The 14901-nt window shown below is 34.1% G+C and overlaps 1 protein-coding gene across 2 annotated transcripts in view; it reads left to right on the plus strand.

Moving 5' to 3' along the window:
• The window catches only part of LOC126965323 (lysophosphatidylcholine acyltransferase), a 60058-nt gene that overhangs the window by 24712 nt on the left and 20445 nt on the right, over positions 1 to 14901 (plus strand). The window contains exons 1-2 of one of the 2 annotated variants that reach the window (XM_050808876.1): positions 326 to 418; positions 7588 to 7799. In XM_050808876.1, the coding sequence (XP_050664833.1) occupies positions 7622 to 7799 (178 nt within the window). In that variant the 5' untranslated portion in view covers positions 326 to 418; positions 7588 to 7621. Of the gene's footprint in view, positions 1 to 325; positions 419 to 7587; positions 7800 to 14901 lie in introns of those variants that run through there. The other variant, XM_050808868.1, reaches the window with a different exon arrangement.

The following is a 14901-nucleotide window of genomic DNA, read 5'->3' on the forward strand; positions in this document are numbered from 1 at the left end:
ACAATTAATATTCTATGATGGAAAAAAATAATACATTGTGGTTTTAAGGTTATCGGCAAAGAATATGTTGTCGATCGTCTCTTTACTACATACTTTTACTCGATTTTGATGTTGGACACGTGCTATCAAACAAAAGCTGCAACTACCAGGTGTGGCTGAGTGTCTGGGTTCGAACAGTGTACTTGTTGTTGTAGTAAGCTCCGGCACGTGATGCTCTTTCTCATGCGGCTGGTGGTGGTTGCGGCTGGCTTCCACCGCGTGCGCGTGCGAGGTCGCCAGCACGCGGCTTCGCCCCGCGACGCGCCCGTGCTGGTCATCGGCCCGCATTCTAGCTTCTTCGACGCCATCGCCATCGTCCTCCTGGACGCGCCCAGCGTCGTCGCCAAGTCGGACACCAAGAGACTGCCCTTCATCGGACGTACGTTCGGCACACGCTTGACATGAATTCCCGTCAGTAGTATTGCTCGGCTTCAGTATGAAAAAAAATATATCAGTAACAAAAATGGTACAAACATAATAGTGGATGTGACCTTCTATTAAATGAGGAACACCTGTGCCAGAAGGCCACGCTCTTCCATATAAATTAAAATTAACAGTACCAAAAACTAGGGATCACAAATTAAGTCTATAAAAATATAATATAACAAAAGAAATATATAATACGAACAGGATGTCTGTGTGTGCGTGTGTGTGTGAGTATATGTAGGTGTGTGTGGTGTGTGTCATTGTTACTTTTCGTTAAATACAACTTATTGTACTACATATTAAGAGGGTATACCTAAAATTTACTCCGTGTAGTTAAATAGCTCTTCTAACGTCTTCGTTAAATTTCGTCTACATTCCACTTTGTTAGGCGTATAGATCTCGAGTTTTTCATTTCAATCACAGTATCACGTAGTAATCTTGATGCACTCTAGAAATTCAACTTGTAATTACGATTCTTATGGTAAAACTTCTACTGGCGAGACTCTGGAATAACTCTTGATTTTAGTTCTGCCGAAACGAACGCTCAGTAGTTACATTCCACTAAAACAATAACTGTATACCGTCGTGAGTATTATAGGAATATATAAGATTTACTTACATCTTTAAAGTATATATAAATAGAAACTTTAAAAAAAACTTAAAAACACGCTTTTTATAGAAAACCAAACTAAAAAATAGCCTTATAGACGATAGATGAAAATTATATAAATTAACAACAATCTTATTTTGCAAATTGAAAAATGGAATAATTTTATCAAATTAATTTATTGTCATTGGTCCTCGATAAATCTACGAAGTTTGAACGAAATCAGGCCGTTTAAAGTGGGTCAAAGCTGCGCCCAAATGAGTCGGTTACAAACAAACACACATACAAGTGAAGCTACTAAAAAGGCGTGTAAAAGATTTTTAATGTCGCTGATCTATAAACATTATAATTTAATACAAATTTAACTTCAATAGTAAACAACACACAAACATATTGTGTTGATTCAAGAATTCCGCGTACTGCTACATCGAAGGTTAGTGTTGTCTCTTTTTAATTTGAGAGAAAGTTGTTTGTAGTAAATGAAAACCAATATTGTGTTTACGGATAAATATGATACAGTAGAGGTTCATTATAATAAGTTGCGTATTCATTCTCAAACACTTTAACGGGCTGGACTGGTACCGTCAAGTGAGCGTCAAGTATTCAGGAAAATTCACATTGACGCAGAGGCGTATACTCGATAATACGACCACTTCGCTTTAGCTCAATTTCTAGTATAAAGAAAACATTTATAAAAAAGTAAATCGAAATAAAATGTAATGCAAAAAATTATACTTAGCCCTTTCGTAGATAGTTATTATAATACAAATGCCACATCAAATAGTAACTGCATGATTGCGATTTTCGTCTCAAAGAAAAGATGTTGCACCTTATCTATTGTATATTTCCATTAGGTAACGTTTAAATTTGACTTCCATTGCTCGAACACAGCCTTGTTGAGGTTCATATCTGTATTTAACAAGTTAATACGTTATTTAAAGAGTCTGTGGAGATCCCGAACGATACGACATGTATATCTTTAAAATAGAACTTAACATCAGATGACCCGGTAGGTAAGCTGTTTGTAATCTTCGATAAAGTACAAAATATCGATATCGATCCTTTTCTCCACGTCATTCGTAAACATCAGCTTGTATTAGAAGCATCAATAAAACAAATTATGTTAGTTAAGATATTGATTGCTTTCATTGATAATTATTTGAGTATTTTACAACTCAAGACTTACGAATCAGATGTTAACTTGCCTTTATTATCTTTGTTGAGACGAAACTGTCCTCTAGTGAAGGTTTATAATTCAGTTATTGTTGGGTTTCGTAATTGTATTTTCTTGGATAATCGTGTGAGTAAACGGTAATCAAGGTAATATTATGTACCGGTTTTGTACAAATGTTTGATAACATGTAACGATCTTCGTTATATGGATATATTGGGATTACTTAAATTTTTCATATAATAACAAAAATAGTTTAAAAAACGATTAAAAAACACGGTTGAAAAGATAATGATTGAAATTGAAAATGAATATCAATTCCTACCTTATCGACGATGAATGAAAAAATTATATAAATTAATAAAAAATTTATTTTGCGAATTGATAAATGGATTAATTGTATCCAATTAATGTATTGTCGTCGGCCATAAATCTACGAAGTTTGAACGAAATCTGGCCGTTTAAAGTGGGTCAAAATCGCGCCCCAATGAGTCGGTTACAAACAAACATACATACAGGTGAAGCTAATAAAAAGCGTGTAAAAATAAAACGCCTATTTGATGGCCTCAGTATCGAAAACTTTTATTGATCAACGAACCAGAAGTAAATAATTGTCATAAGTAGTTTGATCGGAACGTCAAACTTTTGGCGTGTCCATGAGGAATTTAGAACTACGAATTCGAAGTAACTGTATAATAATATAACAGTGTTTTAAAACATACTGTCTTGCTTAGCCTTTTTTTGTTCACCAACGCGAACGGAAGCTTGTTATAAGCAATTGCGTTAATTTATTTACAACCTGTCTATCGCTGGTTCCGATGTTTGTTGCTTGGATAGTGTCAAAGAAAAAAAATTATAAACCTACAATGTAATTTGTAATATAAATGCAACGTAAATTTAGTTTTAGGGCCGTCTTAGTTTAAGCTCAGCATAACTTCAGCTGTTGAATGACTATAAAAACGAAATCAAAGATTATACTTACTACTTGGACTTAAGTAAGTGTTACGTACCTCAGTAAAATCTGACCAAAGTCTAAGTACCTACGCTCTTTACATCCTAGACGGTAGATGTTCTTCTTATTTTTAATTTCTAATTTAAGATAGTTAAAATTTCTGAAAGATTGACATATTGAAACTAAGATATAAAATACGGATTCTAAATAATCTTAGACTAGACATTAAAATTTTGAAGATACAATTCATTTTACCGTTTTCCGATTTCAATTTTTTTTCATACATGAATTGATGGTTTAATTGATCATACGGTATTGCCTTTCATGAACACGAATATTGTTCATTACAATGATATGTAACGGCTTAATTTGAACACTGATTACGATCTTAAACGAATTCATGTCAAGCTGATTGCGTCTGCCTGTGTGCTGTGTTTGTCGTTTTGTTCTGCTTTATAGTGTCTCTCGTCTTAACATATTGAAATTAATAGTGTTAACTAACACAATACTGTATCCGGCAAGCTTTGGAAAGTGGCATCTATAAACAAGCGTGCGAGTGCATACGAATTTGTGAAGCGACTCGATGAATAACAGTTAATAAAAAGCAATATGTTCCATTAGGGATCTCACACACAGATGGGGCCTGCGGTAAATGCCGCGGTTACGGCCTACTTTGAAATATTGTAGAGTCTAAAGTTTAGACGTTCGATAGACTTGAAAAGGGCTCATGTTGAACTTGAATTGAACAGTGATCATACAAATTAATAGTCTCATATTGGCATTTTATTAAGGTTGATAGCTGAGTTTTTTGCGCCTGTTCTTCTCAGGTCTGAAGCATATATTAGCGGTTGTTTTGAACTTTCAATAAATAATTTATAATCTAATTTTGAATAAAGATATTAATTTGAATTTTGAATGTAAAGAAATATGCATTATATTATAAATTAAGAGTCCACATTGTTATTATATCCAATTTGTTGAATAATTTGCATTCTCTTCTTAGCTATCTAATTATGTTTTTCCTCTACTAACTTAAATAGACTCAAAATATTATGAATTAAACGTTCCATATTCTGTACTATCAAGTTCAAAGTATCAAAGATCAAAAATTACCATTAATTACTTCAAAGCGCATATTATCTTTTGTTTGTGGATTAAATTCTCGAATTCATCTGATACCATTGTATCAGTGTGGCCATGGTGGTTTTTGGAATAAAGAATCCTAAATAATGTCTTTTAACCATACATGCTTTAGAAGCTATTTTCTTAAAAAAAAACGAGTAAGGAGCTAGGTATTTAGGTACCACGACATTGTAATTATGGTATAGTAACTATCACAATAATTATTATAGATTGCAAAGGCCAGTTGTGTCCTTCTAAGTTTTATCCGAAATTGGATTTAACAATCATTTATTGAATCGTTAGAATCTTCTTGAGTGTTAAGATTTGTCTTTAACCCATTCAGTACAGCCTCTACACGAGGCAGACTTAAGTTAATAGTGCCAGAATTTGGCGTGTCAACATCTCCGGAGGATGCCTCATGTTGAGGCGAAACACGTATCGAATTGGTTAAAGACAAATCTTAGCAGAATTAACACGCAATAAAACTCATAACATCTGTCTAATTATCGATTTCCGCAAAATATCGCCTAATTCAATAAATTTTCTTAAATCGTTATTCTGTTACCCATTCGGAAGGATAATGCTTCTGCTTGAGAAAAAAGGGTGCAAGAAACCCAGCGGGGCTGTTTTTAAATCAGACGTCAAATATGAAAATAAAACCGCTTTTGAACCGACCCATTTCAGCCACGCTAGTAAACACTGACATAGATCGCTCATTGGTTTCACTCGTATATAGACCGTTAATTTCAATATGTTAAATTGTTTTCCCCGCACATAGTTTGGCGCTCTCGAATGTTTTTTGTTGCAGTTGTGTTGAAGCGTGTGTGATTTTGATTTGTTCTAGAACACTCTTCACAGTTGCATGCTAGTAGAATTTATAGTTTTTACCTAAAAAAAATATATCAAATATAAAATTATTGGAGGTAAGAAATTAACAATTGAGGAAAAGCCAGCAGTATACTTTGAGTTGTAATTTCAAACTTCGATATGATAATTTACCCACAGAAATTTATATATACCTTCTGAACTGATTTTAATTAAGAAACTAAAATTATAATTGGACTGCATTGAATAAAGGGTTTCTCAGGTAAGCAGAAAAGGAGTCATAGGAATGAAGGGGAAAGCTGACTCACCTCTTGTCTGAGAGCATGGTTTCTACTATATTCGCCTGAGTGTACTGGCCAACAACATTATGTATTCGAGGAACCATTACAAGGATTCATAATATGACAAAAAAAAATGCAATTTCGTTTCATATAGATGAGCCGCGGCAATCGCGAGTAATGCGCAGTTATTTGGTGAATTTTATAGTTTTTGTTTGTTTAAAAAAAAATAGATTTTTTTTGTTTTCTTATAATGATGCTCGAGTAATTAGCATAAGAAATTATCTCTACATTTAAATATTTCCTTGTATACCCCTACCCCTATACTTATTTTTTTTCACAATGAAAAAAGTGTGTTAATTTAAAAATCATATTTCAGTGTTAAGTTCATATTAGGTATCTTAAACTTTTAACTTTTTTTTTCAATATTGTGCTTGTACTTTATAGAACTAAATTTTGTTTGAAGTTTTAACGTTTAATGTCCTACAAAGCACGGATTACGGCGGCAAATCAACAGGAAAATGGTGTTTGAGTGTTCGGGAAAAGGTTTTGTCTAACTTTGTGGAACTGGCATTACCAATAAGTATTACTATTACAGTAGTTATGGCTATCTCCTGTGTTCGAACTTTACCAAAAATACAAAGGGGGTTGGTAAAAAAGGTTCAATTTTAATAAAATAATAAATCACGTCATTCGAGACAACTTAGTTATATGTTATACTTAATAGGCATAAGTTAGTTAGTTATTTGAATAATTTTAATGTAATAAGAAAAAAAAGCCTTTCGATAAATAGAAACTACTGTGTAACTCGTAAGGAGTTACTGGCCGTGGTAAAGACATTACAACATTTCAAAAAGTACTTGTTGGGTCGCAAATTCCTCGTAAGGACTGATCATGCCGCCTTGAAGTGGTTACTAGAATTCAAGTAAATGACTTGCTCATTATTGAGTTGATGGACATATTCATGCTGAACGAGGTTTTGATGTTTCTGGTAAATAAAGTTGCGATTTTAATAGGTTTATTACCATTGCAGCTCTTTTTAATATGCCTGCATTGAATTCATATTTAGAAATTCTCCGTTTAAAATATTATGAAGTAGCAATTAAAACGAGAGGTTCGCTTAGTGATGTAACTAATATAAGGTTCTTTAATTAATGTTATTTGGATTTTTATAAAATGAATATTCAGTTCTTACTTAATTTCAACTTGGTTTGGATTTAAAAAAGATTGGATAATATTTACTTTTTTCTGTCGTATTTATATTTAGGTATGAAAAATAACGATACGACACCTACCTACCTACGGGTACCTTCAAAAAAAGCGCGTACACCTTCCTTAAAGGCCGGCAACGCTCTTGTGATTCCTCTGGTGTTGCAAGAGAATGTGGGCGGCGGTGATCACTTAACACCAGGTGACCCGTACGCTCGTTTGTCCTCCTATTCCCTAAAGAAAAAACAGAATCGTGTGGACGATTTGTGGAAAAAAGATACAAAAATAGTTATTTTGTCTTCTTATTTAATGAATAAAAACTTCCTCACAATATCATGCTTTTAAGTATTTATCTGTACAGTATATTCTAGAATTTTAACATTACCGAGGATCTTTTAGTTATTATGTACACAATTTAATTTAATAAAAATATCCATTTGTTAATAGATTCTATATCGACAATAATGTACATTATTCATTATTGTTGGGATGTCTATTGTGTGACATATTGATAATAAAAAATTCTGGATTCCTAGCGATGAATTGTAAAAGCAAACGAAGTACGATTACGTCGCTATCATCTGTCTGTTAATCCCTTTATGGACGGGAACAGGAATTCAATAACTACAAATTTAAAACGCTATAGTGAGCTGTTCAATATTTAAGTCAACACAATTAAGTTGACCGAGAAATCTGAAATCTGCCAAGAAGCAAGTTTTCATAGGACGAATATAGGAATTAATTCCGAATTACTTATTTTATAATAATATTATATCGTTGATATTCAACAGCGAGTGATTATTGGAGACTTGCAATGGTATACGGACGAGTTCCACGATTCACGGTTTTAACGGAGTAGCTTTTAATCTTAGTAATATTATTGTTGGCACCATCAGGATGGCAAAAAGTGCATTCTTAATTTTAATCACCCCGCATAAAACAATCACTTTCATTCTAGGTCATTAAAACCGCTCATATGTTTCATCGGCAAGATGTCGTACCTAGCCGGCGGCATGGCCATCTCTATCCGGGGCCGCCAAGCCAGCCGCAAGGAGGCGCCCATCCTGGTGGTGGCCCCGCACTCCTCCTTCCTCGACAGCTGCATTGTGTACGCTACCAAAATGTCCTCCGTCATCGTCCGGAAAGAGAGCATGGACAATTATGTCGGAAGTAGGTGATGATTTGATTTGTGTCAGTGGTGGTGGAACGCTTGCATTTTCAATGGTGTTGGAAAATAACCGTCATTCCTTTATGGGATTGGGAAATTATGATTCAAACAAGGAGAGCAAACTAAGAAAATTTTAAAGTTGGAATAAATCGTGGTTGATTTAAAGTAGTTTTGACATTAAACTATTACTATTATTCAAAGAATATCATTTATTAATTCATTGATATTGATATCAAAAAAGATCAATATTACAATATTGGATGATATTATCTAAACCTAACGTGCAAAACTAACAAGGTGATTGCATTTAGAGTGTTTTATTTTGATTGGTTGTGATACACATAATCCTTTATAGGTATATAAGTGTTTGCGTGATGTTTGTAAACGTATTGTATATAATATTATAAAATATAAATTGCTATCGGGACATGTGTATAAAAGGAACGTATTCTCTTTACGTTAAAGGTCAAAATATTTACCTTGGGCGATCCCATGAGAGAAAAAAAATCTGAGTGATGAGTAGCAGAGGACCTCATTGTTTGAACAAGTTAACTGGTATAAAATTGTAAGATGTTAACGAACATCTTCATGCAAATCCACCGCAGACCTTGACAAGTAAACAGAAGCCATACCGGCAGCGACACGCGACAGAACCCGTAGTAAGGCCTTTATTGTTCTACCATATCAAACGATTACATAAACAAGATATAACTTCGGTTAGACATCGTACTATTAATATTATTATCTGTGCCTACTCCGGATTAGTTTTTTTTATTTTGTTCCAGCCAGATTTTTCGGGTCTTCTCGTCCAAGTCTAGTCTGGTTTATCTTGTAGGAATAATTCTAGCGTCTTGCTCACTCAAACTACCATCTTTTTAATCAGCTTTGGATTCGATATACAATCTAAAACAGTATCGATTTTATCAAATTGATTTATTCGTACTACAATTAAAAAAAAGTCTCTGAATTTCTTGCTCTTTATTGCTTTTTCTTGTTTCTTCTTCTCAGGTCAGGCAGATTGTTCTAGCTTTCAGCACACAAATTAAATTTTTAAAAAATCTAATCAACTTTCAGTAAGTCAATTAAAAAACTTTGAATAAAAATATTTTTTGAACTATTAACCTTAATATCAAGTCTTGGGAAGATGTGCTGTATTTTAAGAGTCGATTTCTTTATGCTTGATAGTTTCTACAATAACGATTTAAACTCCGCTCTAAGTAACTTTACTTTTATCTTAATCTTGATGTGTTCTCTTACGAACGAATCACTCGTGTTCTGATTCTAATGGATTCACGCAACTATAGTGTCTAATCACTTTCACTTAACACAAATTGACGGGAAAAGGGCCATCAATGTCAATGTTACTGTTGTTGTTGAAACGGAACACCGACTATATAGATAACTAGCGGACCCGACAGACGATGTCCTGTACACACATCTTAAACTTACATAGACAAAAAGGAGTTCACTTACATAGACATGGGCAGGAGAATTATGTATGGACTGAATTGAGAATCTAAACCATTCTCAAATTCATTGGAACACACAAAAAATCATCAAAATCTATGTTTACTACTTACTAGTTTAGGAGGTAGTTCAATTGTGAATCTAAACCAGTCTCGAGTCCAACTGAAGACACACAGGAGGAGTTCAGTGCAAACACACGCACAGAAGAAATAAATATATAAATAAATAAAGATAGGCGGTTAAAAAGATTAGACAATTGTTGTCCAGCCGATATTAATACCTGCATGTGCTGCAGAACAGGGCTATTCGCGCTATATGTAACCTACGTACTAAATTTTCCAGAAGCTGTGATGATGTTTACACCAGAAACAAACTTAAACTTGTTATGTCAACTACGCGGTTTCGGTTTAGTCAAGTTAGTAAGTGTTTTGTTGGGCGATGTATTTCCTTTTTACAATATGATACTACGAAAATCTACCTACAAATTTGTTACGAAATCATGGCTTACGACACTTTGGGATTGTAACGAATTTAAAAAAAATATTAATACGAAGAAACCAGCTTTTCTTGCGCCGTTATTCTCAGTTCTTTTAAATTTTTAACGTCCAATGAGTGCTTACCATCTAATTATTATACTATTTTGGATAAAACTATAGAAATTTGAATATGAACAATGTGCCAATTGGAGCAATGGTGATTTAGAACGCTACATCAAGGTGACAACGTAATCGCAACTTTCAAATGAACCTTATATTTCTTAACTGTGATAGGTGTTAGTAGTTAATTTATTTTCAACAAATCCACTACTATAACTGCAGCTAGTTGAGAAAGGGAAAGGAAACCATCTTAGTGAGGTCATAGTGATGTCAGTAGTGGTATAAAAATACAAAAAGGAGTAAGACAAACTGTCTGGTGCCATCACGCACATGCTTATTTGACAAATTTCCGTCACTGTAACAACGCAGTTTTATCTCGTGAAAGTTATAATTATTATAGTTATTATAATGTATAATTATTAATAATATGTAACGAACGTGCAGTCTATTGCTTGAAAGTTATAAACTTCTTAGCTTACGCAATCGGCGTACTCTTTTGGGTGCAATGACATTGTACAATATTTGTCACAATATTATATATTATTGCATAGAACTAAACAATAAACTTAATAACGCAGTCCCACGCGTAGCACATAGGCGGGTGGTGCGCACGCAGCGGCTATTTCACACGACGCGCTATCGTACGCATTCTGTCGGTCGCGCCCCACCCAGATTGGTCGACACTCGACACACATGACAGACTTTTCAATGAAGTTGACAATTTCTTTTCAACAAAATCAAAATTAAAAAAGCAAGTAAATGACATTTTAATTGAACAGGATTAATATGTATTTTTTTTGTATGTAAAATCTCATTAGGTAACTCTTTTGTTTAAATGTAATGTAATTTTGTAAATAACTTACTTTTAAGACATCTTATTTTGTATTTATTTCCTATTTTTGTATGTACATATTACTTTAATTAATGTTAAACTTTGTTATTCATCATGTAAGATACTAGTAAGTATAAAATTAACCTGTGGATAACGGTGTGGGTTCTCACTGAAATTAATTTAATATCTACTAAATAAACATTGAAATTGTGAAATGTATTGTGTGGACTGTTTGTTGTCTCTAAGAAATAAAATAAAAATAAAATAATATTGTTAATATATTATACATAGAGTACAGACACAGCATACATATAAACTGAAACAGTAAAGAAAGTACATACAAACTTTTGAACCGACGACCGCACAGAGACGCAGATCTGCGTTGGGTTGGTAGCTTTGACATGGAGAGTAGGATTGATAAGAAACTCCCAGAGTATCTCTCAAATCATATAAATATCAAAATTGCTCAGCCTAATTATTATAATAATACTATACAATTTTAGATGACCTGTGAAGAACCAGTCAAGAACATTATTATTTAATGGTATCTTTTAATTGGTTATGCTATCGCGTAGTCAGCGTCTGTTGTCAATGTAGCTTTCATATATTTTTTAAATTTGTGCTCAGTGGGTGAGTAGTACACTATTTTATTGTAAATTTTAATACCAAGACCTATGAAGGAGCACTTAACTTAGGAAACCCACAACACGGCATGTACAGTTTATTCTTTCTTCTTTTTGTATTTTTGCATTTCAGTTATTTAACCGGTTTTTATTTTCCACCAAACAAATAGTGTTACTTATGTACATACAATGTTGATCGGTGTGAAATATACCTATTTGACTCCACAATAATAATAATTAATCTTGGATTACCAAGATCTTCTAGGTACATAGCAATGTGATAATAAATTTCTTTCATAAAAGTTCTATTCAAATTTTAATCAACAGAAGACAAGATTTCCTTTGCTATTTTGATGAAATCACGAAATGTCAATAGATTTAATTCCACGTACTACAAAGCTGTGGAATGAACTTCCTTGTGCGGTGTTTCCGGGACAATACGACATGGGTACCTTCAAAAAAAGCGCGTACACCTTCCTTAAAGGCCGGCAACGCTCCTGTGATTGTGGGCGGCGGTGATCACTTAACAACTGGTGACCCGTACGCTCGTTTGTATTTCATTAAAAAAAATCCATTAACATCGTGATTAGACGGGCCGCTTAATCAAGTTCACATTGACAGCGTAATTCGCTGCAGTGATAAAACTGATTCCATGGAAACGCCATCAACCCAAACAATAATAATAAAATTGATTCCAATCCAAAATAATTGGTTTTCCAATTGACAGGTAATAAAATGGAGCTGAACATACTGAATATTATGGAAGTCAGGACCAATCCGTACCACTTGACATGAGAGTGTGTAATTGGTCATCAGAAATCTCGTTAATCCTCTTTAAAATAATCATAGGTATATAATAGCTATCGATGACCATGTTGATGACACTACCTACGTACATATGAGTGGGAGCACTCGTGACGCAGTCTACTTCAAACCGTGACGTTCAAAACGTGAAACGACCCTTACAGTATCCATTTTTTTATGTAAATAAGGGACGAGACGAGCAGGACGTTCAGCTGATGGTAATTGATACGCCCTGCCCATTACAATGCAGTGCCGCACAGAATTCTTGAAAAACCCAAACGTTCTCAGCGGTACTACAACTGCGCTCGTCACCTTGAGACATAAGATGTTACGTCTCATTTGCCCAGTAATTTCACTGGCTACGGCGCCCTTCAGAACGAAACACAGTAATACACATTACGGCTTCGCGGCAAAAATAGGCGCCGTTATGGTACCCATAATCTAGCCGACATCCTGTACGAAGGAGCATCGAGTTAGACTATCCCCCTTATTCATAATGGTTCGCTAACTTTAAACAGCCGCTAAGGAGTGTTTTTTCTCATTCTGACTTAGGTCAATAGAAGAAGACAGAGTGAGAATTAGCAATGCTTTAAGTTAGCAGACTATTATAAATAAGGGGGTTAATCTCTACCTATATTATTATCTTCATAACTTGTTATAATAATATGTTACGAATATGTAGTGTATCAACTTAAGTGCATGGTGTTGTGTGTGGTCTTATCGATGCATCGTTAGCCATTTGAAAGTTGCTGATTACTATCTAGGTGTAATTTGGATCGATATTTTATGTTGATAATTTCGATAATTTAGTGTTAGGCACTTGCTTATAAGTAAGCTCTGTAATTCTTCGACCGATATTCTCGGAGTCTGACAAAAAAAAAAATGATGAGAAAGCAATATTGTAGTTATAGCGTCGCATGATAAATTCGTTTAATAAGAAAAATAGTATACAAATGTACTATTTATGGACGATGCGGTATTCTAAACTCAAGCCAGTCGGGCTACGCCAGTTATATCCGGTTCTATCCGATATCGGACGGTGGGCATAGTTGGTAAGAGCAATGGGTCATATTTTTATATTCAAATTCAAATATTATATTATATTCAAAATAGGTTTTAAAATCACTTATTGAACGTCAAAAACTACCATTCAAAATAGACTGCCTCAGACCTGAGAAGAACGGGCGCAAGAAACTCAGCGGGCTTTTTTTTAATAAAAATATGGATTTGAATGTAATTTCGTACAATAAACATTTATAATTAAAGTTAGGGTGTTCGTTTCATTCCCAGTCTATGGTATCATTAAGAAAATCGTTAATGCTATAGTAACCTTTCCCACACAAACGTTTTTTAACAATTTTTTTAAATTTCGTAATATATTTGTTTTGTACATTTTCTGGGATAATATTGTAGAAGCTTATACATCGCCCAATAAAAGACTTACTAACTCGACTTAACCGAGTAGTAGGCATAACAAGTTTATGTTCCTCGTGTTAACATTATGATTGTCACAGTTTCTAGCAAATTCCTCAATGTGCATATGAACATATAGAACATAATCAAGAATATATTGAGAAGCAACAGTGTTATTAATGTTTATTTATTTAAATTTTTCTTTTAATGATTCTTTAGGACCTAGGTTATAAATAGCGCGAATAGCCCTCTTCTGCAATTTAACTATATTTAACTAGCTAATCCGTCAGACGCTGTTCTGTTAATAGAAAAGAAAATGATGTAAGTATTCTGGAATAATATTGTCTAAAGCCATCGGAAATGTGTAATTAAAGTTGATGTATGTAGTAATAAAATGATAAGGATTAATATCGTATTTGTGTAACAAGCTTTTACATTACCGCTTGAGATTAATTTTTAAAGTATTAAAATGGATATAGTATGTAATCCTTAAGAGATTGATATATCGGAGACCCAGTGCTCTGTGAACGGTTGGATCACTTAGCATTGCGTAGAGACGTCGCGTCATTGTGTGTCTTCTACCGCATTTATCACGAAGAGTGTTCCGAAGAGATGTTTCACCTGATTCCTGCCGCCGAATTCTACCTTCGCACGACATGCCACAAGTTAGGATATCATCCTAAGCAACTCCAGAAGCGTGAGGGAGGGAAAGTTAATGGTTCAAAAGATTGAATGAATATGTGGTGCCAGTCATATACAACGAGATAGCGTGGCTGAGGAGTGTTCCCAAACTAAATAAAAATGCAGTTAAATTTAAGATGAAAAATGCGCTGTTGAATAGCATTGAATAACTCTCACTGAATGTTGTTCAATGTTATTCAACAATGCTATATGCTAATTTAGTATATAGATTTGGTAAATATTTTCTTTTGTCTAATATTAATAATTCTAATAATGTTTAGTTGTAAGTCCCTAATAGTTTAGTTTAAAGTAAGTAGTAGATAAGTATGTACACATAATTAAATATTTTTTTTAAGCGCATTAACTTGGCAACAAACTATTTAAGTTTGGCAAGATATATCAATAAGTTAAGAGTGTACTTATTTAATTTAAAATTAAATAAAAAAAAATCCCCGGCAACTGGATGTGTGGCGGTCCTGATGCCGGGGTTTTCAAGGAGCTTTCTTCCAAGTACTACAAAGCTGTGGAATGAGCTTCCTTGTGCGGTGTTTCCAGGAATATACGACATGGGTACCTTCAAAAGAAGCGCGTACACATTCCTTAAAGGCCGACAACGGGAGCGTTCACAGGAGTGTGATTCTTCTGGTGTTGCAAGAGAATGTGGGCGGCTTAACTTAACACCAGGTGA

Source organism: Leptidea sinapis, chromosome 1, assembly GCF_905404315.1.
Source record: "Leptidea sinapis chromosome 1, ilLepSina1.1, whole genome shotgun sequence".
Classification (NCBI taxonomy): domain Eukaryota; kingdom Metazoa; phylum Arthropoda; class Insecta; order Lepidoptera; family Pieridae; genus Leptidea; species Leptidea sinapis.